Raw genomic sequence first — 27395 nt, forward strand, 5'->3', positions numbered from 1 at the left:
ATTACAGTGAAAAATAGCATAGAACAACACAGCACTTTTATTTAAGCCATTTACAGAAATGATAACAGGATATTGGCATAGCTGGCTATTTCTAACTATACTCAAAGCTAATTTTCAATTAAAAGTTTAAATTCTTAAAAGGGTTTATATGACAGGAAAATAAAGTGCCATACTCTACAAGCTTTGACAAATGCAAGAATAATGAAAGGATCCAATCTCAAAAAGTTGCAGGCTTCTAAAAAAGTATTGCACCTAAGCTCAGTACTCTAGCATTTTAGGCAGGGGATGGAGAAATAGAGCCCCACATGACTCAAGGGAGATGACCACAATTGCCTCTGTTTTATCAGAATCTCTTCCATTTTTAAAAAAACTTCCCATTTTTTCAGCAGTCTTCCGAATCCTATCCCATAGTGAGCTTCAGCTACTATGCTAGTTAGAAAGAGATTTAAATGGTGCTGCTCACAAACTTTAGAACAATGGTCCACCTAGCTCAGTCTCCTGTCTTCCAACAATTGCCAGTGCCAGGTGCTTCAGAGGCAACAAACAGTACATGGCAATTAGTGCCATCTCCAGTTGTCCACTCTCAGATTCTGGCAGTCAGAGGCTAGGGACACACAGAGCATGGGATTGCATCCCTGACCATCTTGACTATAGCAATTGATGGAGCTATCCTCCATGAACTTATTCTTCCAAGATCTCTTTCTTGAATGGTACAACTAATTTAGATCCCCTCATTTTGTATGTATTGTTTTCCAATGTGCATTACTTTGCACTTATCAACACTGAATTTTATTTGCCATTTTGTTGCCCAGTCACCCAGTTTTGAGAGATCCCATTGTAATTCCTTGCGGTCAGGGCTGCCCGGGGGGGGGGGAAGGGGGGCAATTTGCCCCAGGCCCCGGGCCCCACACGAGCCCCCACGAGAGTTTTCAGGGGCCCCCACGAGAGTTTTTGGTGGCGGGTCCTTCAGTGCTGCCGAACACACCTGGAGTGAAGGACCTGCTGCTGCTTCTTCCGCTCTGGGTCTTCAGCGGCAATTCGGCGGCGAGGGGTCCTTCCGCTCCATGTCTTCGGTGAAGTGCCCCGAAGACCCGGAGTGGAAGGACCCCCGCCGCCAAAGACCCCAGGCCCCCTGAATCCTCTGGGCGGCCCTGCTTGCGGTCTGCTTTGGACTTAAACTATCCTGAGTAATTTGTATCATCTGCAAATTTTGCCACCTCACTGCATACCCCTTTTTCCAGATCATTTATTAATATGTTGAACAGCACTGGTCCCAGTCAGATTCCTGGGGGGACACCACTATTTCTCTCTCTCCATTCTGAAAAATGACCATTTATTCCTACCCTTTATTTCTTGTCTGTCAGTCAGTTATTGACCCATGAGGAACTTATCTGTATGGCCACTCCATGGAGGAAATCAGAGAATGCACTATAAGTTCCCCCAACCTTTCATAAAATACACATTTATTTATTTGTCATAAATAAATCTTTACTGGAAACAACTGAACCTGCTGTATGTGCTGCCATGACTATGGCCACTGCAGCAGCTATGAAACATAATTACACTTTGAAAAAACCCTCATCTCTCTAAATGAGGTATTGTCTTCCAGCCTGGGTGTATCTGATTGGTGGCCACTCTGGCAAAGGCAATCAGAGCTGTTAGGTTTTAATGAGTGGTTATATTACTGCACCAAGAAGGGTGATCTATCACCTTGACTTTCAGAGGTCAGTTGTGCAAGGAATAGAAGAAATACTGCCTATGGTTGAGTTTTAATTTATAAATCAAGAAGCTAACTTTTACAGTGAATGGTGAATTTTTCTTTCATTAAGAACATATGAGCACATTGGGCTTATTAACAAGTTCTCTCTAGCAAAGACCATTCATTTACAAAGATCTGAAGATTCCAATGCAATTGAAAATAATGATTTCAAAAGTTTTCTAATGATTTTGACAGTTTCAAAAAGTTAATACAATTCCTGTAAAAATGTATTATACCTTTATTGGGTTATCCCTGACTAGTCCCGGTTTTCCTAAATATTACCAGGATGTTAGGTTCAGAGAAAAGTGATTTATTCAGGTCGTTTTTCCTCTACATTAGGACAAAGGGCCATGGAACATAAATAAAAGTGACATGATTTTCAGGGGTGGGGAAAGCCGGCACATCCCATGGTCGCCTATAAAATCTGTTTCAGAGTAACAGCCGTGTTAGTCTGTCTTCGCAAAAAGAAAAGGAGTACTTGTGGCACCTTAGAGACTAACCAATTTATTTGAGCATGAGCTTTCGTGAGCTACAGCTCACTTCATCAGATGCATACCGTGGAAACTGCAGAAGACATTATATACACACAGAGACCATGAAACAATACCTCCTTCCACCCCACTGTCCTGCTGGTAATAGCTTATCTAAAGTGATCATCAAGTTGGGCCATTTCCAGCACAAATCCAGGTTTTCTCACCCTCCGCCCCCCCCCACAATATTCCCAGCTATTACCAGCAGAAGAGTGAGTTTGTGTGTGTGGTTTTTGGAGGGGGGTGAGGGAGTGAGAGAACCTGGATTTGTGCAGGAAATGGCCCACCTTGATTATCATACACATTGTGAAGAGAGTGGTCACTTTGGATGGGCTATTACCAGCAGGAGAGTGAGTTTGTGTGGGGGGTGGGGGGGGTGGAGGGTGAGAAAACCTGGATTTGTGCTGGAAATGGCCCAACTTGATGATCACTTTAGATAAGCTATTACCGGCAGGACAGTGGGGTGGGAGGAGGTATTGTTTCATGGTCTCTGTGTGTATATAATGTCTTCTGCAGTTTCCACGGTACGCATCCGATGAAGTGAGCTGTAGCTCACAAAAGCTCATGCTCAAATAAATTGGTTAGTCTCTAAGGTGCCACAAAAACTCCTTTTCTTTTTATAAAATCTGTGAGAGCTCAACACTTCTGAACTTTTATTTAGTTGTTGAAGTATGGAATCAGAATTCTATCATTTTCAAGCATGCATGCATAAACTTAAGTCAGGACCCTAACTTGTACTATAAAATATACTCATTTTAGCATAAACAAACATTGCTTAAGATCACTAAAAAACCCTTCCTACTTGGAGCTGGACTTTCCATTGTACAAATAGCACAAAACTGGGATTGCCAGTAAAAAAAAAAAAAAAAAAAAAAAAAAAAAATGGAAGGAGGCTGGGGATGTAAAACTCTGGTGCATCTGATGTCGTCAGGTTGCATCATCATCATGAACTACCCCAACAAGTAAAGAAACAAATTAAACTACTTCTAAACAGGAAAGAATAGGTGTATTCAAGCAAGCTAGAAAGAAGCATCTATCTGACCTTATTTATGTACTGAGAGATTCTAACAAAACAGAATTGAGCGATCATACATTCAAATAGAACAGTTCCTCTGGTAATCTGACAAAACAGAGTGATTAAAATTTAGCAGGAGGCTCTCAGCTGTTCTCTCACCAAATAACTGCAGGTTTAATCTCTGCTACGTTCAGCCAAGGAAGGCTTTGTTTGGCCTCTCTGTAAGGATACAGTTGACTTTGACAGGACACCATCCCATTGTTAAAATCTGTGATTCTCACCACAAAGCAGCATATTTAATGGTCTTAGAACTACTTGAGTAGCTGCAGTTTTATTTTTTATTATGAAAAACGTGGCAAGTCACTTTCCATCTTCCTTCCCTAGTAACTGCACAGTTCTTTTTATTTCTATAGATTATATTTATGTTTCTAGACAAGTCTAATTATTCTTTCAGACATCTTTAAATTGAAGTGTCCTTTTGCCCCAAAGGATCAAGGGAGGCAAGAGTAGGAAGCACGTAAACACGGGCATCTCCCATCATCCTTCTAGACACTATCCATCTTTTTGAAAAGAAAATATTAGAACCATGGTTGAGGTAATTAACTTAATGGGTTTTGAGTGAGATAGGGCACACACCTATGGTAGGGCAAAGGATAGCTATATGAGAAACAAATGTAATGTTGCTAAGAATTAGTAAAGTAAATCCGTTTATTCATATCTGAATATCGGTGACACCGTAGCAGAATTGTAGGAAGCCTTCAACATCCATTGCTAACTTTGAGTACTCAGCAGCTCACCTTCCAGTCATCTGCCACACACCATTCGTTGGTTGTCCCCTGCCATGACAACCTTTCACTATCCCTTCCATAAGAAATTTCTCAAGGTTATTTCCATCTCTACACCTAATGTGACCAAAGTACATAAGTTTATTTGTTTCTATGACAGAATGGAACGATTAGAATTGTACTAACAAGAACCATGTGTGCCATTTCATTTTTAGGCTTGTTTCAGATTGTTGCTCACAACCTTGCCCTACATGCAGACAAAGGATTAACATACAGGGGGAAAGATATGGCTCCTTCTTTTTACTGCAGTCTGCTTCATTTCTGCATGTAAGCTGGACAAGGGGTACAAGATACAGAAATATTGCATGATCAGTTATAACACTGCTTTCACAAACAGAAGAGACACTGTCAGGCCAAATTTGGTTGAAAAAACAATTTTTGGGAAGAGAGGAGATGAACAACAGCTTTCACAAAACTTAAGCCCAGAGCCTTCCATTACTTTGGATTTTAAATTCCAGTGGAAATGGGGGTGTAAAAATGGATGAAATCCTTAACAGTGACTAAACAAAAGTAAATTAACCAGTCTATTTTCATTGTCCAAACTGAGGGAAATGCAAAAATTAAACAAGCTGCACAAACAGGGAAAAGTGCATTTGTTACCCTCCCAATTCAGGGGGAGTCACCCTCCTGGGCCCACTTCCTGCTTTCCCACTGTACCCCCTTAGACCATTTCAGCAGAGCTCCAAATACTAAAAGGGACAGGATGCAGGTAAATACTGTCCTGATAGTAAATACCACCCTGACATCCTGTCAGGAGGATATCAACCTGCATCCTGTCCCTTTAAGAGTTTGGAGCAAGGGAGATTGTAGAAGCTCCTTCACTGGAGGTTTTCAAAAGGAGGAGGTTGGGTAGCCATCTGTCTTGGATGGTTTAGACACAACACATCTTGCGTCTTGTCAGGGGGGTTAGGCTAGTTGACCCTTGCAGTCCCTTCTAACCCTATGGTTCTATGACAAGGAAAATAGACTAGTTTGTTGACTTTTGTTTAGTCACTATACGGGTTTTATCCGTTTGTACAAGGATGCAGTGCTACAGGTTCAGCTCTTATGGAAGGCTTTTCATCCGTGGATCTTAAAGCACTTTACGAAGGAGAGCAGTATCATTATTCTCATTTTACAGATGGGGAAACTGAGGCACAAGGTCACCCAACAGGCCAGTAGCAGAGTCAGGAACAGAACCCAGGTCTCATAAGTCTCACTTCAGAACTCAATCCACTAGGTCACACTGCTCTAAGTTAACTATTAAAAAACAAACAAACCTTGTTAAGGAAACTTTTAAAATACATGCATTTTTAACTTGACAGTGTTCTTTTCCCTGAATTGCACTGACAGAATTCGATATAGTGTTTTCCCATGGGAGTGAAGCAGACAAGTTGTAGCGGGAGATTAAAAGGAAGATAGTTTGGTTGACTGCAGGCTAAAATCCTTTCACTTTGTGCTTTTGTATTGTGGAAATGCACTTGTGTTCAGGGGGGCTGAAACAAATTTTTATAGTAGGGGTGCTGAGAGCCATTGAACCAAACTGTAAACCCTGTATATGATAGAAACCACTTCATGCTAGGGGGTGCATCAGCTCCTGTGCTTGTGTCAATATGATCTCGTAAATAAAGCTACATTCTCAAGGAAGTGTACCTAGTTATTGAACCAGAAGGGGCTCTAGTATATGGACCAGATCCCCAGGTCATCATCATCAGCGATCTCTCAATTCGAGATTTACAGATGGGTTCTGAGAAGACTCAGGAGTCCGATCCTGGAACCACAGATCCACCTGCAGTAGGTACAGGCATTTCCTGGTGGGTCAGCTGCCTGCTGGGAGAAAGTTCTTTCTTTTTTCCTTCCTCCTCTCTCTCACTCTCTTTTTTCAGCTTGGAGGGCAAGGCACTTCTCCTTGAAGTGCCTGATGAAGGATGTGGCGCTATTGAGGTCAGTTGGTGGCTTGCTCCTCCCATCTTGTGATATTCGCATCAGTTTTCTTGAGATACACTTTCAGCGTGTCTTTGTAGCATGTCCTCTGATCACCACAGGATCTCTGACCAGGGTGAGCTGAGAATAGAGGGCTTGTTTTGGAAGGCGAGAGTCTGGCATCCGCACACAATGTCCACCCCAGCAAATTTGGTGTGTGAGGATCATTGCTTCAATGCTGGTGACATTGGCTTCAGTTATATGGGCCAGATGCCCAGGTGCACTACGTCTGCTTTGTGCCAAGTTGTCACTGTACTAAAATTGCAGAAACTGAGTAAGTGAGCCAGGGAAGATCACCAGTGTGCAGGGTTGATCCTGCAGTGGGGTACATCCAACGCAGGGTTAACATGACACATACCTTCCTTTTTCAGTGTGTCAGGAAAGGGACATAGTTAGAACACATATCTGCTATCCAGTCCTGGCCCAAGTATTCACCCCTTCATGGTTCTTATAGGCCAATGTACGTAAGACCAGCCCTCAGGCTAGTTTAACACAACATATGGTGGTAGCTGCTAAAAATAGCACAAGAATCAGAGCAGCCGAAAGGAGTGCTTTATGCCAGCTGAGCACACTGCCCCTTGACTTCTGCTGCATGTATTTTGGGAGTGTCCACAAATCTGGACCTATGCCTTTATCTTAGATAACTCCATGAGTGATTCTTCATTTCAGACAGACCACATATAATCCAGTTAATTTAATGTTAATATTTAGGGTCAGATCCTCCAGCTGATGTGAACTAGTGTAACTCCATTGAACTGAATAGAGCTATGCTGATTTACAGTAGCTGAGGATCAGGCTCTTAGTATCTTTCTCTCTCCCATTTCATCTCTGCCTAATGTTTCTTTCTAATTCGCATATTTCCCTTCTGTGATCAGCACTGCAGCAACTAGCCTCAAGTCTAACTTCCTCCAGGCAGTGTCAGTGGATCAGGAAGCCACATGCTCCACAGAACAATAAAGCCATCATTCTGCATGATTTACAGTCCCCACAGCTCCCACAGCCCAGGAAATGAGAGTCCCAAATTGACTCGAGCCTAGCTTCCGCAAACAGCAACAGAATACGCTGCTGTCCTGCCTCCAGGCCAGCTGCAGCATCTTTACGACTTCATAACTGTACAAGTCAGCTCACTAGAACAAAGACTAGCCACAAACCAAACTCTGACACGTTTGCATGCAAAAGGGAAGAGCTTCATGCAGCAGCAAATTAACAAACATGAATGTGTTTGCAAAGGGACTAAATCCAGCTCCATATCAGTCAAAGGCAAAACTCCATTGGGTGGCAAAAGAATCACAGAAACTAGGAAACAGATATTCTCATTTAATTTGTAAGTGAAAATAGGCTTTGACCTTGCAGTGTATTTAGTAGAGTGTGCAGGTCTGTGGAATTTAGTTGTTTTTTTTTCTTATTTCAATTTCAGGAACACAAGGCACAAGACAGCAAGTGGCCACATGGGCCGAATTCCTTTTATGTTACTTCATGGAAGTTTTCTTTCAAAATTATTAAAACAGGGTAACAGCTAAGAAAAATGTGATTGCCAAGAACCGATCAAATTTTGATACTCTCTTAATGTATCTTCATTTACCTGCAAACATATTTCATGGTCACTAATATTCTTCAGCATGAGATCAACCTAAAATTCATAAGCTTTAGGGCAATTAGATGACCAAAGTACAGAATTACTTGATGAGTTAGTATCACACATCTGCCAGTCATGAATTATGGAGATATGAGTTATTAGTGAGGGTGAAGGACCTCAGAATGGGGGCTGCATTGTGGGCTAACTGCTCCAATTTACAGATTTCAAATTCTACATAGTGCACCTGCTATTTGTGAAGAATAGCAGTAGTTTCTGCTGCTTAAGATGAGGATAACTATTTTAATCCCAGAAGCAGATATCAGACATTGAAGAAGCCTATTAGATCTTTTCGCCCTTATCTCTGCACCTGACAGTGCACAATTGATCCCTTTGGTATATTTTTAGTGCTATCTCTATTTTTTTAAATTTTCCAGTATTTCTCCTCTCCCCACAAAATGATATCTTTGTCTATAGATAGATACACACAGATATATGCACATTGGATTACTGTGGCTGTGATGTGGTAAAGAGAATCACGAACAGATTTGGTTTAGATGATGTTGCATGATCCTAGGAACTTTAATACTGGTTCTGGGCTTTGAATGTGAAACTCCAGGAAGCAACTTGGTCACAATGAGGAGAAAGCATTTAAAAATCACTAAATGGGCCAATTATCAAAATAAAACTTCCATAGAGACACCACACAGGCAGGTTATCACCAGAGTTTGGGTTTCAACCCAGATGTAAAACTCCCCACTTCAGGGTGGCTTTACTTAGACACTCACATAACTTAGTGATGTTGCACTGGCCTAAAATAAGGGGGGTGGGGAAGACTTCAGTTTTAGTTCATTTTCACTTTGAGTTTTTGGGGTGTATTCTCAGCCCAAACTCAAAGCAAGATGCCAGACTTGCAAATCCATGCAACTTCAAAAACAAAACAAAAAACAAAAAGCTTTACCTATAGAGAGAAATCACAGAGCTTTGCACAGCTGAATAGATTGGGATAGCAAGTCAGAGATCTTGGTAAGCCTTGAAAAAGATACATGCTAATGGAATAAAAAAGAGGAAGGGTTTAATGAAATATGGTCCTTCCTTTTAGAAATCTGGATTTATTTCTTCATTAAGGAATGCACATGTAACATTGTATATCAGTGTTATTACAAAGATGTGTAGGTGTTATTGTGATCTGGAAAGTAACAGATCAAAACAAGAGGTAGTTCTGATGGATTTTTATGTACAGCAGAAAATGAAACAAATTAAAATTAATACGTGAGGATGAAAGAGGGAAGGTAAAAGCAGAGAAATACACGAGGCCTAATTCTGACCTTACTTTTGCCATTTTTACATTTTGTAGCATCAACAACTTCAGTGGAGTTTTGCCTTATTGTTTTACTGCTATTACAGTACAATCTCAAGTTTCAGAGTAGTCATGTTAGTTTGTACCCGTAAAAAGAACAGGAGTACTTGTGGTACCTTAGAGACGAACAAATTTATTAGAGCATAAGCTTTCGTGAACTACAGCTCACTTCATCGGATGCATACAGACTCCAACGAGAGACAATCTCAGTTACTCAAATGTCACGAGAGATACTGAGGGCCCAATTCTCCCACCCTTACCTATGCTGAGTAGTAATTTTTTACATGAATTATCCATCCCATTGATTTCAATAAGGTGACTCACTGTGTGGTACTGCCCAATGTAAGATTGGCAGTATCAGGCCCTAATAAGTTTTGATATCGGAGGGAAATTTCCACGCAATTAACAGATATGAGGAGAACATGACCCTGTTTCGGATAATGGCAGTTTCAGATAACTGGAGTTTGGATTGTGCAGATTCTACTGTAATAGCAAATACTCATTTTTTTAAATAAGAAAATAAGAAAAAAGTATACATGTTGGGTTTTGATTATTTCGAGATGTGTGAAACTCACTGAAATAAAGGACAGGTTTCAGAGTAACAGCCGTGTTAGTCTGTATTCGCAAAAAGGAAAGGAGTACTTGTGGCACCTTAGAGACTAACCAGTTTATTTGAGCATGAGCTTTCGTGAGCTACAGCTCACTTCATCAGATACATACCTGATGAAGTGAGCTGTAGCTCACGAAAGCTCATGCTCAAATAAACTGGTTAGTCTCTAAGGTGCCACAAGTACTCCTTTCCTTTTTGAAATAAAGGAGTACATCAAGAAATTATTAGATTCTTCATAGTATTTTAACACATTCAGGAAACTTCATGATATTTTAGCACATTCTGAACTAAAAATATCTATTAAAAATCATGACACTGAATCTCCAAGAGCTATTCGTGGCTACTGGGTGACTAAACTAAGAAATAGTGTCTAAACTAGACAACGTGCAAAAAAATTGTATTTAACTATGAATCAGTTTGACGCTCAATTAACAGACTTGCTGACTACTAACAATTAATCAGGATAGGATGTTATTGTTCTCCCAACTTTGTAAAAGATTAAAACACAGGGCACTCACCACTGGAGATGGAGAAAGTGCGATGTTGCCTATTGATGCTTTCAATTCATCTACAGTTGCTGCACTTTTAAGAATGTCTTTAGCCTGCAAAGGCTTAATCTTAATGTTAAATTTCTTGTGTGACTCTTCTTCTTCTTCTGATTCGCTTGAGGAATAAAAGTGCTTTCCTTTGGTAGGTAGATCACAGTTAAAGAATTTTTTGTTCTGCTAAGAGGTAGGCTCTTTATACATAGTGGAGGCAAAATACCACCTCCCTCCCCATCCTTTCAAACTCCTAAAGTCAAGTTTTCAAAAAGTGCCTCAGGCCCATGTTCTAAAGTGACATAGGTGCTTAGAAGCCTAAATCCCTCTGATTTTCCAGTAAGATTTAGGTTCCTAAGTCACTTTGGAAAATGGGATTTAGGTGTTTTTGAAAATTTTACCCCAACTGTACATTTGCAAAAATGGGTAACAGAGGTCACACATTTTTGCCAATCCTGTCACTACTATTCCATTTTGTCATATTTGTATATAACAGATACATAATATACATATATACACACACACACACACACACACAATAGCATGGATGTAAATTGCTGACTGCTCATAAAAGTAGGTAAAACTGCACTGTGGGATAGCATTAATTTAGGAGTACTCTTTTTCCACCACTCAGCACTGTACCAGTTTACACTCTATACACGAATACGTAACCAGGAAGTTTCAGTGGCAGCAGAAGAGGAAGTTATGAGCCTATTTTCCCACGGTCTACTTACTAAAGGCAGCTCACTGCACAGGCCAGATTCTTGTCTGCAGCGTGGCTGGTTTGTATCGCACCATTGACACAGACGACCTATAAAGTTAGCAAAGCCAGTAAGGGAGATCAACCCAGTGCAAAGGGTGTAGTAGCACCAAATCTTACTCCACTAACTTTCCCTGCAACAGGGATAGAGGGTGTGGTTGGAGGAAAGGGGACATACCCACAATATCCCTTCATTGTGCCAATCCTCAGCTGTGTGTTACATCCTGGGATAAGAGAGAGTTCTTCAGTCTGTTCAAACAAAATGCAGAGATCCTGACCAGCAGGAGGAGGATAAAGGGAGAGCTTTAAGCCTCCTTCATATGCACACCTCATACTTGTGCTCTGAGAGTCACAGTAGAGGAGATGGGCCAGTGTGTATATATTATTCTACATTTTGAGAATATCTAAAATGTTATGGCTCCTCTGTACCAAGTAAATAAAATTTATAGCTATCTTAAGGGTTTTCCATGGTGCCTGTCACACCCTAGACCAGAGGTGGGCAAACTACGGCCCGCAGGACCACCCTGCCCAGCCCCTGAGCACCCATCCAGGGAAGCTAGCTCCCAGCCCCTCCCCTGCAGGCACACCACCGCTCGTGCCCGCCCACCTCCCAGGCTTTCTAATAAGCCTGTCCTGCCGCCGGCATGGTAAGGGGGCAGGGGGGAGGGAGGTTGGATAAGGGGCAGGAGGACCCAGGGGGCAGTCAGGAGACAGGGGGCGGTTGGATGGGGGGAGGTTTGGAGTGGGGCAGTCAGGAGACAGGGAGCAGGGGGGGGTTGGATAGAGGGTGAGGTCCTGGGGGGTCAGAGGGTGGGGTTCTGGGGGAGGGCAGTTAGGGATGGGGGGTCCCAGGAGGGGGTGGTCAGGGGACAAAGAGTGGGGGGCGGGTTGGATGGGTCAGGAGTCCCGGGGGGGGCCTGTCAGGGGGTGGGGGTGTGGATAGGGGTTGGGGGGGTCAGGGGACAAGGAGCAGGGGGATTGGATGGGTCAGAGGTTCTGAGGCGGGCAGTCAGGGGGCGGGAAGTGGCAGGGATCTGATGGGGTCGGGGGCCAGGCTGTTTGTGAGGGCACAGCCTTCCCTCCCCGGCCCTCCATACCATTTCGCAACCTTGATGTGGCCCTCAGGCCAAAAAGTTTGCCCACCCCTGCCCTAGACAAATGTATTTTAAATAAAATATATATCTACACTTTCAAAGCCTCTTACACGTCATTGTATATGGATGGTGATTTTCAAAAGGCAAATTCATTTCTGCTTAGATTTGCTTTTACAAAAACAAGATATCTCCTCTTGCTCCTGCTTACATTCATTTAAATGGATGAAAGGAACAGTGTCAACAATTACACAGCGATTAGATCAGCATAAACAAGCTTGAGATTAAATACAATACTTTGCACATTTCTATATTAACTTCACAACATGGTTTATAAACACTCAGTGTCACTAGTTCGTTGAGAAGTAAAATAGTAGCACCCCCATTTTATAGATGGGGGAACTAAAGAACAGTTAGGTGACTTGCCCAAGTGAGTCTATGGCAGTGCTGAAAACAGGATTGAGAATCTAGAGATCTGGGTTCTGACCATTAGATGAGGATTCCTACTTTTCAAGACTCATAAATGTAACATTTGTTCAGCTCCTCTAGTTTTAATTCTCTCTTACAAGGCCAAAGGCGTTCTGCAGAGAGATGGAAACTGCTTCTTTCCTCCAGTGAATGAACATACTGCTTCTGCAACCCTTCTAGTTTCTGCCAACCCAGAGAAAAGGGCTAGAAATCTGCTTTGATTCACTGCAAGCATTATAATCACATCTGTTTTAGTGGCATGCACTGAACGTAATTATTTCTCAGTGTGCTTCCTATCCACTTACTCCTTTCTGTTAATTTCTTATGAATAAAACAAGGCAGTTCTGTATCAGGTGAATCTCCACTGGGCTTCACTTTTAGCTGAGGAATAATAGTGTACAGAAAAATAAGGGAAAAATTTCAGTGACCACTCCATGAACCCATGATCATATTACAGTTTGCAAACTGAGATGTAAGGCTAACAATAAAGGATATAGCCTGGTTCTTCTGGTCTGATGCTGTATCCCTCTTCATCAAGTTCAGGTGAATTCTGGGTGGGGCATAAACAAAGCAAAGTAATTAAGTTCTTGTTAAACATTTCACTGAAGAGCAACTTAAGCGATTTCTTCTATCAGGAGGATATGTCAAAGGAAACGCTGGACTGATTAAATAGTGAGCTTTACCCAAAATTAGAAAAAAGTAGAGCAAGCTGAAGAGAAGCCTTTGTTTATAGGAGGCTTAACATGGCTGCAGCTGCATTGGTTAATATCTATAAACTACCCTACCGTGACAAGGTAAGTGATATTGTTGTTAACTCTGACAGTGTCAATCAAGTCCACTGCACAGAGCTGACCTGGCAAGTGTAAGGGTTTGGAGAGAAAAGAAAGGCAGGATTGTAGGAATCGCACAGGATTTTAACAGTCTCTGCTGGGTTGCTGCAGAAACCACTGCAACTATGGTCCACAGAATTAGGCAGGTAAAAAGTGCTGGGAAGAGGGATGGAAACAATGGAAGGCAGGCACCAAAAATAAGAAGCCATGTAGTACAGAAACACAATCATTCTAGGGCTCATACGCTCCAGAAGAGCATTCGACCCTGCAGGCCTTTGAGCCTGTGGAACAGGCTATAGAATCAGATCCATAGGCAGTTAAGGCAAAAGTCATCAGTGCTGCATTTAACATAGTTTTGAACCATTAGCTACTTGGCAGGTAAATGCTCTCAATGTTCAACTGAAATTTTTTTTTCCAATTAACTCTGACATATTCCATATTGATGGTATAATCAGTCTCAAATAGACCTTTCCTTATTACTCAGGGTAATTGGTACTTAATGGGTAATTTGAGCTACCCAGTATCTAGATAATTTTACACAATCTAATTAACATGCGGATATAAAATATATTTCAGAGTAAGGTTAGGTTTCAACTACACATTTGCAGGGTGATAAAATAGCTGAATTCATTTTTTTTCTCCACAGTGATGTCGTTCTTACAATTGCCAATTCTGATTCAACAGTAAGATTTACTCCATCACTTAAATAGGCACACAGCATGAAAAAATGGATTAGTTCCCTCATATCAATTTTTGTGGTTTTACAATTCCATTTTTCTATTTTTATTGCAGGTTTTTCTCTCACCCCTGTTGCTGCACGATACACAAACAGGGAAACGACCTATAGTTAAATTGACTGCACATGAAGCACTGTCAAAGTCACGTCAACAAACAAAAAACTGGAGATAATATTGTTTTCATTAATCACTGCCGGTTTCCAGTAATCTTAGGTGTAACTCGTAACAACAGGCAAAAAATTTCTGAGGGAAGTGTGCCTTGCAACATGACATCCCTCGCACCCTCAGCTTGCTCTAGGAACAGTCGTTTCCACATAACAAAGTATGTGGAAAGGAAAACGGAGTCTTTGCCTGAAATACATGGTAACATTTGAACCAGGCTGGAGTTGTGAATACTCCAGGATGTGATCTTCATTCTGAAGTGGAGAGAGTGAAATGAAGATGAGGATTCTGTATATGAAGCAAACACACTTGGATCAGTGAAAACAATCAAGTCTACCAGACTGACATAATCCTGCAGCATATGAAGGGTTAGGAATTTCCCATCACATAGCACTGACATCTATTAAAAACGGAGGGAGGGGATCATCCAGATACTTACGTATCTTTCCCAGTCAATCTCTGCATAAAATCCATTTGGAGCTCCATTACTTTTCTTCTGTAATACATTTGAGAACAAATTTACAATTTTTAAATTGAAGAGCTAAGAATCACACAATGTCTATCTGGAGCAAACTACTGAAATCTGTCACAGAATGGCCATAATAGAAACCCTCTAAAGAAACTGGTCAGTACAGTCAGATGATTGTGATGTCCCTAAGCAGCTATTTCATACAAACAATACAAATTTTAAAATCATGTAAAAGACTGATTTTTGGTTATAAATAGGGCAATTCAAAATCCATAGCCCACCAAATAAATGATACTTTGCATTTCTGTAGAATCTTCCACATCCCTATTTCAGTGCACTTTATAAACAACCATTCATTGAAATCCCCACCACCCTGTGAGGAAGGGAAGCAAAATTATGAATTCATTGTGCTGTGCTGAGACACTTCAGTACATTTATAGTGCTATAGGTTCATCACCACCAAGTATTGGACAGATTTCCACAACACCTTCACTCATTGAGTACACATAGCTTTCTTCAGGTTGTAATGGAGGTAGCTGTGGGGTTACATATATGTATGTGTACATGTAGAAAGCCTGGTCATAAGTAGTGTTTTATACAATGAGCCGCCTTGCTTAGTCATCATCCACTGCTTTAGTCTTTTCTGGAAAAAGAAATCATGATACGCTAACAGGTGTTATCGGTTTCTGCAGAAAGCAATGTTGCTTTCTTATAGGCAGTAAACTGTATTCATTGCAGAAATGGTGCCAAATGGTGCAGCAAAAGTGACTAATTGTCCACCTGAGGTGTGTGCTGAAAGTCTAAAGAGGCTCAGATTGATCTAGGGTCAAACTCTGCTATTATTTACCACACACACCCCCACAAACCCCACCCGGGGTGAAAATGGCTCTCTTGTCAATATCCGTTAATTAGCAAAAGCAAAAACCAATAGCTGGGCAGAGTTCTGTCCTTAGCTTGAGAACTTGTACTCTCAATGTAAATTTTAATTGCGAAGTTATAAAACGTTTACCCAAAGAAGTTTATAAAAGAAACACTAATGCACCTTTCCACAGAGGGGCACAGATGAAGACCACTATAATGTTCAGACAGGAATTGCACTGCATTACTGATGTCACTATGGTTAGGTTCATCTTAAAGCAAAGTCTGTTCACCACACAATAAAACGTGTCAATGAAGTCTCTACAATTAAAATGTACTATATGTGCAGCAATCTCTTTTCAAATCAACAAGCTGTTTACCAGTCTGAGAGACGTCAAACTAACCACACTTATGCATGCTAAACATGTCAGGCTACTCTTAAGGCACTAAATAGGTTTAAACAATCCTCTAATTTATATACTTAATATAGGCCCAGTTTTCAAACTCAGGCAACTAAATTAGACAGCACCCAGAATGGAACTGGGTTAACAGTAGCACCAGGGCACTCAAATACCCAAATTTAAGGGCCCAATCCAACCTCCACTCAAATAGTGGAAAGACTCCCATTGATTTTAGTTGGAGCTGGATCAGGCCACAAATCACCTAGAGGCTTGTCTACATGAACATTTAGTTCACAGCAAGCTGCTGTGTGTGACGCTCCCCTGCACTAGCCTCCTGCACATTAACAGTTCTCTAATGCCTTTTGCACTAACCCCCTTTGAAACAGGACTAATCAAAGCACATCAACAAACTATTAATGTGTCCAGAGGGTCAATGCAGATAGTTAGTCCATGGCAGGCCGGCAGGGCGGGGGTGGGGGTGGGGGGGTAGAGTCACACCCCAACTTGGTGCAAACTGCTCATGTAGACAAGCCCTAAGTCCTTCTGTTTTTATATCATGCTCATCACTATAGTATCAAAGCACCTAAATTCAGAACTGAGTACCTTATTTTAGAGGCCAAATACAAACTGAGCTTTGAATGTGCTCTGCATAGTTGTTAATCTTAACATTTTTAGTAGTAAATTTGTCTTTATAGCTAACATATCAGAATTCTCTCACTATATAGGAGTCTGAAAGGTACTTTTCCTAATTTCTTCAACAATTTTTAAAACATGTTTTACTCACTGTTTTTATAACCCTTTGGAAGCTTTAAACTGAAATCTGTTTCCTTACCGAAATTTTTTTTCCTCCTTCACGTGCACACTCTGGTTTGTTATTGAAGGGTGGCTCATGAGGATGAGGACTGGGAAGCTGGAATGGATTTTGGTTTTGTAGAAAAAGTGTTAAAGTATTGGGAGGGTTTTAAACATACAAAGAATGACATGGCGTTAGTAAACATACTATACAGTGTAAAAAAGAGGGTTGGCCAAATTTGGTTCCTTTAAATGTAAAGGAAACATTGGGACTCATACCAGGGCTCTATTCACCAGACAATAGGGTTGGCGGATATTGGGCTACAGAGGCTTCATGGTATTTCGTATCTCAAGGACGCATCAGATCGTATTCCTGGTTCAGCAAGCACTTAAAGGGCCTGATTCCACAGGATTAGCCCCTGAATTTGTAAAATGAGCAGGAAGAACCAGGTAGCGTATCAGGAGCGCTCACACTTTTCATAATGTGTACTCCTTCTTCATAAACATCCCTTTTTGACTGTCTCATGGACACCTCTGCTCTACTTGATCCACAGACTACCTTCTTTCCCATTCACAACCATATCACTCCTATGGCAACTACAGCAGTTGCTTGCATGGAAAGGTCATATTAGGAAGGGATTTACTACACTATGTCTGTCTATTAATGCATGTTAGCAGCTGGAAATGGGGAAGGGGATGTCAGCACCATCTGGCCACCCAACTGTTCACGGACCACAACTCGAGAATTGCTCTATAAAAAAGGATCAGCACATGCCAACAACTGATAGTCAGAATGGTCGGGATTCTGTAGTTTGGATTTCAAGACCGTACCGTGAAGACAGCTACTGTAGGAGGTTACACCAAGGGTTAGATTCACAACAGGATTTACGTGAATAACTGTCACTTTAGGTGTCTAAGTTCCAGCATCAGGTCTCACTTGGATTCACAATATGCCCACTCAGCTTCTGTCAAACCCTGTAGCCTCCTAAACTTGCTCGGTGCTTAAGTTTTCGCCGTAAAAATTCCCAAGGTGCTAGGGTTACCACGTCTCTGGTTTTTGACTGGAACACCTGGTCAAAAAGAGACCCTGGTGGCTCTGGTCAGCATCACTGACCGGGCCATTAAAAGTCCAGTTGGTGGCACAGGCAGGCTTCCTACCCAGATCTGCGCAGCTCCCAGGAAGCTCCGACATTTCCTTTCCACTTAGGGGGTGGCCACGGGAGCTCTGCATGCTATCCCTGCCCTGAGCACCGGCTCCGCAGCTCCCATTGGCCAGGAACTGCACAGCCCCTGTGGCCGCCCCTCCCCCTAAGAGCTGGAGAGACATGCCGGCCGCTTCCCAGGAGCCGCCTGAGGTAAACGCCGCCCGGAGCCCACACCCCCAGCCCCCTGCCCCAGCCCTGAGCCCCCTGCCACACTGCCTGCACCCCCAGCCACAACCCAAATCCCACATCCCACACACACACTCCAAATCCCTCTGCCCCAGTCCAGAGCTCCCTTCTACACCCCCAAGCACCTCATCCCCAGCTCCACCCTGAAGCCTGCACCTGCAGCCCACACCCCAATCCCCTGCCACAGCCCAGTGAAAATGAGCGAGTGGACGAGGGTGGGGGAGAGCAAGCGACAGAGGGAAAGGGGACAGAGTGAGTGGGGGAGGGCTGCGGGGCAGGGGCGGAGCCTCAGGGTAGGGGGTGGGGTTTTCTGCGATTAGAAAGTTGGCGGCCCTACTAGGTGCCTATGTTTCTGCCTCTGCACATGTACTCTCTCTAGGTCCCAATGTGATGCACAAACCAGGAGAAGATAGGTGTTCCTTTGCCTAACTCACTTGCAGGACCCAATCCACTAGGAGTGTTCAGAGGCTGTTTATCAGAGAGCTCATGCAAAATGGCTGGGGGCAGGGAAAGAGGGAGAAGAAGGACCGTGCTTATAAGTTTTAGCCCAATCATTAGTTTATAAACCTGCAGAGGCAGATTAGCGGTTTGTGGGGCCCTGGGCCACAGCAAGTGGGGAGCCCCTCCTCACCCCTTTTGCCTGCAGCCCCCCCAGCTGCCCCCCAGCACTCCTGCCAGGGAAATGGGATCAGGGTATGGGGGTTTGCCCTGCCCCGCCCCCAGCCCAACACTCCTTCTGGGGAGTGGGGTCGCAGGCTTCCCCTGCTCCCTTGCAGGAGCGCTGGCTAGGCAGAGCAGGACGGGGCGTGGGGTTGCTCATTTTGCGGGGGGACCCTGGGCACAGGCCCTCCTGGTCCTGCAGCTAATCCGCCACTGCAAACCTGGGGTGTGTGAGATCACTGGTTCAAGTCCCCCTTCCACCTGAGGGGGAGAACGGATTTGAACAGGGATCTGCCACCTCTCAGGTGAGTGTCCTGTGGATTATGTGGGGCTCCCTCAGTCTCTTACGTTGAAGCCATTCCACTGTGGATAAATAAGTAAAGAGTCATTGGACTGGGGGACTGGATCCAGGGTGAGGGCTCTAATCAGGAGGCTACAGAGTCATTTTCATGCTTGCTCCCTCAGTCTCTCTCTAGCTCAATGACTTGTTATTACTGACAATAAAACTGCTAACAGTTTGCTATTGAAGAGTGCACGTAGTACTAGATCTAAGAACAAAATTTGCTACTTCTGCTACTCGTTAGCATCAACAACAAAAAAAAGCCATGATGTGGTCTGACAAGCTACCCACAACTTTGGCACCCAATCCTGCTGTCACTGAAATCAACAGTAGTTTTCTCATTGGTTTCAGAAGGTCTTTAATCTGTTAGGTAACTCTTCATTCTTAGACTCCGTATGCAGGGGGTATCCACCTTACACTTTTTTCTTGCTTCAAGAAGCGCAGTGTGGTTATGTCTGTATACGTGACACAAAGATTAACAGAATTCCCCCACATATCGTGATCTTTGGGTAAGTATGTCACCTTTACAGGAGGCCTAAGAAATTGCAGATGGAGAAAAGGAAAGTAGCACTGCATTTGAAACATGAGGAGTACTGCACACAGAGAAGAGATAAGGCAAATACCTGACTGCAGCTGACATAGAAAAAACAGAGGAAACAGAGTCTGAGAGTAGCAGAACAGAAAGAAGAGGACAGGAGGAAGAGTCCAAGGGCAGACAGGAAAGGAACAGAAGAGGAGAAGTAGAGGTTGAAGACCAGGGAAGACAGATTTGTACACTCCACAGTTTCATGTAATCTGCAAATCTACATTTTTCTTTTCTTTCTGATGAATAGAGCCTTGATTAAAGTGTTACCCAAAGTTTAGTATTCTGAACTTCATTTCTTGACATTTCTTAAGAATTAACGACAAAGGGCTCTATGAGTGCAGGGTTATCGCGAAGCTAAGGATCTTGGGTCAGATGACAAAGACTTGTGCCTCTTAAAGCAGTAATTAAGCATTCGAATTTTTGTGTGATTTTACGGGAGACACATATAATGTTTTTTAATGACTGGTTTAGTTTCCACTCCAGAGCTCTGAGTATGATGCAGAGTAACTACAAACAGTTTCCCAGCTGCACCAGTTTTCCTTCTGAATACGTTCCTGATTTTTATTTGAGGCATGAGCTTTTTAAATCTGAGTACCAAATCTCTTTAAAAAACAAATTACAGTAAAATCAATGTCTGAACCCAACATACTTCTTTGCAAACTTGAAATTTAGGAATCAAGACCCCTCTAAAGTCCAATTTTAGTAGGGACATTCATTCCTAAAACCATAAGTTAAAGCAGCCATAATTTAAAAGTAACCACTCTCCTATTTTCAATTTAATATAGAAAATAAAAATTGCACAGAAAATAGTCAAACTTGTCACATTTCTCTTCATAACCTTTCAGATTACTAATCCATTGTGCAGAAAATGCTGTACAACATTTTCCCATAAAAAGTAAACATTCATAATAAAAAGGCAGCTTTCAAATTCTTGATTTTAGTTAACATTACCTTTGAACTATTTTTATACAGGATTTATAAAGTGGCTGTATGTACAACAGAGATGATTTTGGCACTGCAACTATATTGACTGCTTATTTTTGACAAATAAATAATCTTCCCAGACTGAATTCCTCTGATTTAAACAAACAGCTCTCTCATAAAGAGAATTTTTAATGTATTTACTACATTAAATGGAAATAGAGAGAAAGTGTAAGACCTTCCTTATGCTGATTTGCAGAGGACAATGCTTTTCGACAGACACAGACTGAATGCCATTAAGAATAATTTTATGAGAAGAGTTTAGTACTTACAATTCCGTCCCTGTCTGGTGATCCTCTACAACAAAGATAAAATACATATTAGTCAAAAAACAGTCTAATTCAGCCTTTTCTGTTTAACCTTTGTAAACAATTTTCTCAGCTAATTCACACGAGCTGTGGTTTTTATGGTCAGCTACTGTCACCCACCTTCCAATTGCTGATAAGAACCACAGGAATGCTGTGGTGGTAACATTTTCAAAGGTCTTAATATCTCTTTCATGGGATTTGTACACCGTACCCTTCTGATGGAGAAATGTGGACTTCTGTTTTCAGTGTTTGTTCTTTACATTCACATTCTGATATTCATTTCTCCCAAAACAATCTCAAACCTTACGTGAGACGTGTTGTATGTTCTTTTAGAAGACACAGTAGAAATAGAAAATACATTGACAATTTAGGGCCCAATCCTGCAAATACTTTCTACTGGACAGAGTCCTTTCTTCTGAGGAATAGTAGTAGCAGCTGCACTGAAGTCAGCAGGACTAGTTACCATATAAAGGACTATGCTTAAGAATGTTTGCAGAACTGGGCCTTAAGCTGTAGCAAGCATGGAACAGCTAGAGATATGGCAGTCATGTTTATTTAGCATTATATAAATATGATAAAGTGTTGAGTGAAATGATAAGTAATTATTAAATCCAGCCCCCACTCTTCCCTCTCCCACGCCCTCCACATCCTTCCGTCTCATCTAGTGCTACAGATGTTCCAAAGACTGATGGTCAAGACTTATGACATTGTACAAAATCTACAGGCAGCTACTGCCAACTCAAGTATAATTAAACACACCAATGTCCTTCATTGAACCACTCTATAATGATTGTGTATTTGCCTTTTCTTAGTCTACGATTTAATATTTAAATCTTACTCATTACATGAGGTTCCCAAAATATTTTTCTAAAGCAGCAGATGTAATATAAGATTCCATATTCCACACATGTTCCTTAAGCTTAGTGATTTTGGTTTTGGGTAGGGAATATTTAGACTCCCTAGAACCACATGTTTGAATCCCGGCAGAGATGGCTCAATTCTTCCTCCTTCCGAGGTATGAGTGGACTGCATATTGTGTGCTTGTGCCCAGGTTACCAAGCAATCCAGATCTGTCTGTATCAGTGACCTGTCCTCTTCATTATTTACCACTCCAACTTCTGTGTCAACTGCAAACTTTATCAGTCATGACTTTAGGTTTTCTTCCATGTCGTTGATAAAAATGTTAAATACTCTAGGACCAAGAACCAATCCCTGAAGGACTTCACTAGAAACACACACATTTGATGAAACTTTATCAGTCATGACTTTAGGTTTTCTTCCATGTCGTTGATAAAAATGTTAAGTACTGTAGGACCAAGAACCAATCCCTGAAGGACTTCACTAGAAACACACACATTTGATGATGATTCCCCACTTACAATTAAAACAAATTTGACTTTCAAATTAGCTCAGGATGATTAACACTATGCATATCAATATGAGACAAGTAGCTTATTTTATCAACTAAGTAAGTAACTTTAGAGTTTTTTCCTGGTCTCAGAATTCCCTCTAATTCAATTTCCCTTCACTCATTCAAGCAAATGTTCCCATCTGCTGTAGGTTTCTCATCTGCTCTCTTGATCTGGGCTGGTTTCCAAAGATCTCTGACCTGATGGCCTCAAAGGCACCCCATTGGATTCCTGGGTCTGCGACCATCTCCTTTGCATTCTCTGCTTTAGCTTAAAACTCTTGAATGTGGAGGCTTTGCAAATTCCTCTGGATTACATCTGTGCTATTTCAGAACTCCTCTTCTCCAGGAATTTACTTGTCCCATTCATATTAATTCTGGACCTTTATGTAAGCTCACTGTGCATCAGTACCTTTGCTGGATGCTGAGACAGATATGGCAATTTTCTGCAATATCCTTGAAAACTCTTATTGTATAAAACAAATTTAATTGTGGGTCAGGATTGTATGTAGTCTCTCTAGGGGGTAGATGAGATCAATGACAAAACTGGGAGTTCAAAAGACTATATTGAAAATGTGCCAGACAAGTATAGACTTTTGGGACAATAAGTGTTAAGTGGATTTCCTGGGGAATCCCTAGGGAGAGGTTAATGAAAATTACCTAACTATGGGTTATGCGAAAACCCAGCCTTCTGAAGCTATGCTCTGAGGAGAGGCTCTTTGTCTGCTGATAATCCGATAAACCTAATCTGTATAAAGAAACGGTTGCTCTTCCCAGCCTTTGTTCTGATACGAACAAAGTATCAAGATACAAACTTGTAGTTATGGGGAAAAATCCAGTGGTGGTTTTTGGAGGACTGAAAACTACGAGAGGTTGGGGTGACTTCTGCTAAGCTTTTTAGCAGGAATGTAGGTTCTTTTATTGTTTTAATATATTTTCTCTGTAATGTTTTTACCTTAAAAATAAATGTGCTTGCTTAGAAGGAGCTGTGTGGCAACTTACAACTGCAGGCAATAGATCAGTCTAGCCTTCAGAGAAAGCAAAGCACAGGCACCGTTCTGTTTAGTGCAGTCCAGGGAGCTGTGTAGTCTTAAAACCTCTGGTGAGGAGGGAGTGAGGCCTGGGTCCGCCCCCAAGAGAGGTGATGGCTGGGGGCTGGAAATCTGTAAGTAGGTGCCATTCAAGGACCACAAAGGGGGAAAACACAAATGCAATTATCCTGAAACTGTGACAGCTGCATCATGACTGATTGCTGACATGCCCATAGGTGTTCTTGGGATGTGGCTATGGTAAGAGAATCAGTGCTGCTGCTGCAGCTTCTTCCAATGGACAACTCCTGTATGTTCTTCCAAATTACATCTCTTCCTGCCTAATGTAGCCAATTATTTTATTATTTATTTGTGTGATGTTATGATTAACATGTTATATTACATACATTTATTGTATGTTAATTAGAGTTAATTTGAAGGATTATAAAAGTATACGATGGTTCCTCTAAATACTGATCAAAGTATCAGACATGAGTAAGACAAGCTGAAATGCAAGAACCTGTAGGTTGAGGCCTGCAAGACTTTAGCTTAGCTATTTTGGGCCTTGGAGACAAGAAATGATGACACAAGTGACCAGAAAATAACCCGATGCTCTAGGATTATGAGAAAAGAGGTACCAACTGGTAAGATTGCAAAAAATTACCCAGAAGATTAATATTAGATCATAAAAATACTGTAAAGGTGCATCTGTCTCCAACATGTGTCTTAACCACAGAATACAGGTTGTGTGTCAATGCTAATGAGAATAAAGGGAATTTACACAGCCTATAAAAATTGGGGTCCCTTAAGATTCCAGGGACACAAACCAAAAAGAGAAAAGAGGGTTGGTGCTTTTTTGGACATGCACAGAATGTAGGTATAGACAGAATCACACTATAAAAAGGGGATGCCCAGGACAGGGAGCTCAGTTTTCCTATGAGAGACTCCAGCAGGAACCATCCCTCTACTGATGATCAAGCCATGAGAGACCCATCAGACCCTAACACTGTTGTTAAGGATGCGAGTATAAACATATTTGTAAATTGGGCATAGGTCTGTATAGAATTTCTGTATACTTAGCTGATCATAACTTTAATGAAACTTGTAAAACAGTCTAGACCTTGTACTTGTGAATGTATGTGTGGTCACTACTTTTGGTCTTTATGTGTTCCTAGAGAGACTAACTCTGGAGCAAGGAGCACTCTGTTAAACTTGAAACTGTAGCCGCCAGAGCCGAACCCACAGTGGTGTAATACAACATTACAAAATTCACTTTCAATAAAATAATAGGCGACACCAACGGCAGCATTCAATGTTAATACAGCCAATAGATTCCTGTCTCCCTTCTGCCCTCAGCTTAAAATATTGCAATCTGTTCAGTTTCCTCTCCACACCTCTACTTTATTGAGTTTGTTCTTTTTTTATGGCTTCATTCCCTTTTGGAAACTTTGGAGTTGATTGACATCTCCACTTTCCTCCTTATTTCAGCATATGCAGCCACTGTCAAGCCACCTGCTCTTTGTCCCCGGTGCACTGTTACATGTCCTCATGCAGACTGAACTAATTATCAGTTCGCAATCCACACTTAAATTTAAGAAATGTTAACAAGATTCTTTTATAATAAATCCAGCTATAAATATAAATTTCATTCTATTAATCCTTGATTATAATTACAGAGAAAACTAGCATGATAAAGCAAATTGGATTACTAAAGCACTGCTGAACTTAGTTAATACTAAAGTTGCCTATTTTGAGTTGGCATCTTCATCCAAGTTTTCACTGACTTTGCTTGAGTTGTTCAAACCCAAAGCCCATGGCTGATTCTGTATGTTTTCAAAGTAGTTTCAGACATAATTAGACTCTTCAGAGCCTCTTCAGACGGAGAGACTCAACCTGTTAGTTAACGTCTGTAAGGAATACTTGATCTCACTACTGACTCTGTCGTTGTTGTTTTTTACTCAGGAGCTCAGACACTATGGTGATGGGCACTAATGTAAGACCCTAGCTAGATAGATTGAGTTTGGGTCTTCAAATATGACAGTCCTTAATAGTGAGTATATGACTAAGTACAGAAGGCCTGTTACTGACTCTATAAATAGAGAGCCCTTCTCCTTGCCTTAAAATTTCTGTCAAACTGTTATGTTTTTCTGTAACAGCTACCAGTGCACAAGTAGAAGTAGAGAATGTACCATAGTGTCTAGAACTGCATGAGTGTGACAGGCTGGACTAGGCCCAAAGGCCCCTTGCTGGAGGCCTCAGGGTTCTGTCACACCTATCCCAGGAAAGGAGCAGTGGAGAGGTCCTCCAAGCAGGCTAGAGTGGCTGCAGAGGAAGCAGCCAATCAGGGCCCAGGAAGGCCATATAAAAGGAGCTGCAAAACAGAGCAGCAGTTAGTTGCTGCATGGAGCAGGAGAAGAATGGACTGCAGGCCTGGCTGCCTGGAACAGCAGCAGGACTATGGACAACTAACGCTGCTGGCAGGGACCGGGGGACCAAGAGGCTCCTGGCTGGTTTCTAGGGATTGAGTAAGGACTAAGCCTGGGAAGGGCTACAGAAAGATAGTGTCTCCAGGAAGCCCTGGGGATACAGCCCCATATCGGGGTGGACTACTTAAAGACTAAAGCCCAAGGAGGGCTAGAGAGAGAAACCACCACAGGGGTACTGAGATAGGCCCCTGTGGACTATTTTACACTCCAGAAGGAGTTTGTGCTGGCTAATGTTTAGACAGTGTGACTCGGCCGGAGGGCTGAGTCACTGAAAACCCACCTGAGAACCACCGAAAGGGGTCTCCAGACTAAAAGAACGCAGACATGCCCGATCAGAAGGGGGCACTTGCGAGAGATGGGTGCCAGGCCCGTTACAATGAGCCCGACAAATAAGTATGTCTTCCACTCCCATGCTATGCTGTCTCTGCACTGTGAACCAAAAAAACACTCATTACTCTTACGATAAGCATGTTTTTTAAAAAAATTCCAATCACAGAATATCAGGGTTGGAAGGGACCTCAAGAGGTCATCTAGTCCAACCCCCTGCTCAAAGCAGGACCAATCCCCAACTAAACCATCCCAGCCAGGGCTTTGTCAAGCCTGACCTTAAAAACTTCTAAGGAAGGAGATTCCACCACCTCCCTAGGTAACGCATTCCAGTGTTTCACCACCCTCCTAGTGAAAAAGTTTTTCCTAATATCCAACCTAAACCTCCCCCACTGCAACTTGAGACCATTACTCCTTGTTCTGTCATCAGCTACCACTGAGAACAGTCTAGATCCATCCTCTTTAGAATCCCCTTTCAGGTAGTTGAAAGCAGCTACCAAATCCCCCCCTCATTCTTCTCTTCTACAGACTAAACAATCCCAGTTCCCTCAACCTCTCCTCATAAGTCATGTGTTCCAGTCCCCTGATAATTTTTGTTGCCCTCTGCTGGACTCTTTCCAATTTTTCCACATCCTTGTTGTAGTGTGGGGACCAAAACTGGACACAATACTCCAGATGAGGCCTCACCAATGTCGAATAGAGGAGAATGATCACATCCCTCGATCTGCTGGCAATGCCCCTACTTATACATCCCAAAATGCCATTGGCCTTCTTGGCAACAAGGGCACACTGTTGACTCATATCCAGCTTCTCGTCCACTGTAACCCTAGGTCCTTTTCTGCAGAACTGCTGCCGAGCCATTCGGTCCCTAGTCTGTAGCAGTGCATGGGATTCTTCCGTCCTAAGGGCAGGACTCTGCACTTGTCCTTGTTGAACCTCATCAGATTTCTTTTGGCCCAATCCTCTAATTTGTCTAGGTCCCTCTGTATCCTATCCCTACCCTCCAGCGTATCTACCTCTCCTCCCAGTTTAGTGTCATCTGCAAACTTGCTGAGGGTGCAATCCACACCATCCTCCAGATAATTAATGAAGATATTGAACAAAACTGGCCCGAGGACC

At 42.2% G+C, this 27395-nt stretch overlaps 1 protein-coding gene across 1 annotated transcript in view; it reads right to left on the reverse strand.

Moving 5' to 3' along the window:
* SGIP1 (SH3GL interacting endocytic adaptor 1) overlaps nt 1-27395 on the reverse strand; it is a 106089-nt gene that overhangs the window by 70264 nt on the left and 8430 nt on the right. Inside the window, exons 3-6 of the mRNA XM_077825368.1 lie at nt 20992-21016; nt 14681-14737; nt 13008-13062; nt 10173-10348 (exon numbers count right to left, since the gene is read on the reverse strand). Of these exons, the coding sequence (XP_077681494.1) occupies nt 10173-10348; nt 13008-13062; nt 14681-14737; nt 20992-21016 (313 nt within the window). The remainder of the gene's footprint in view (nt 1-10172; nt 10349-13007; nt 13063-14680; nt 14738-20991; nt 21017-27395) is intronic.

This window comes from Eretmochelys imbricata, chromosome 8 (genome assembly GCF_965152235.1).
Source record: "Eretmochelys imbricata isolate rEreImb1 chromosome 8, rEreImb1.hap1, whole genome shotgun sequence".
In the NCBI taxonomy this organism is placed as follows: domain Eukaryota; kingdom Metazoa; phylum Chordata; order Testudines; family Cheloniidae; genus Eretmochelys; species Eretmochelys imbricata.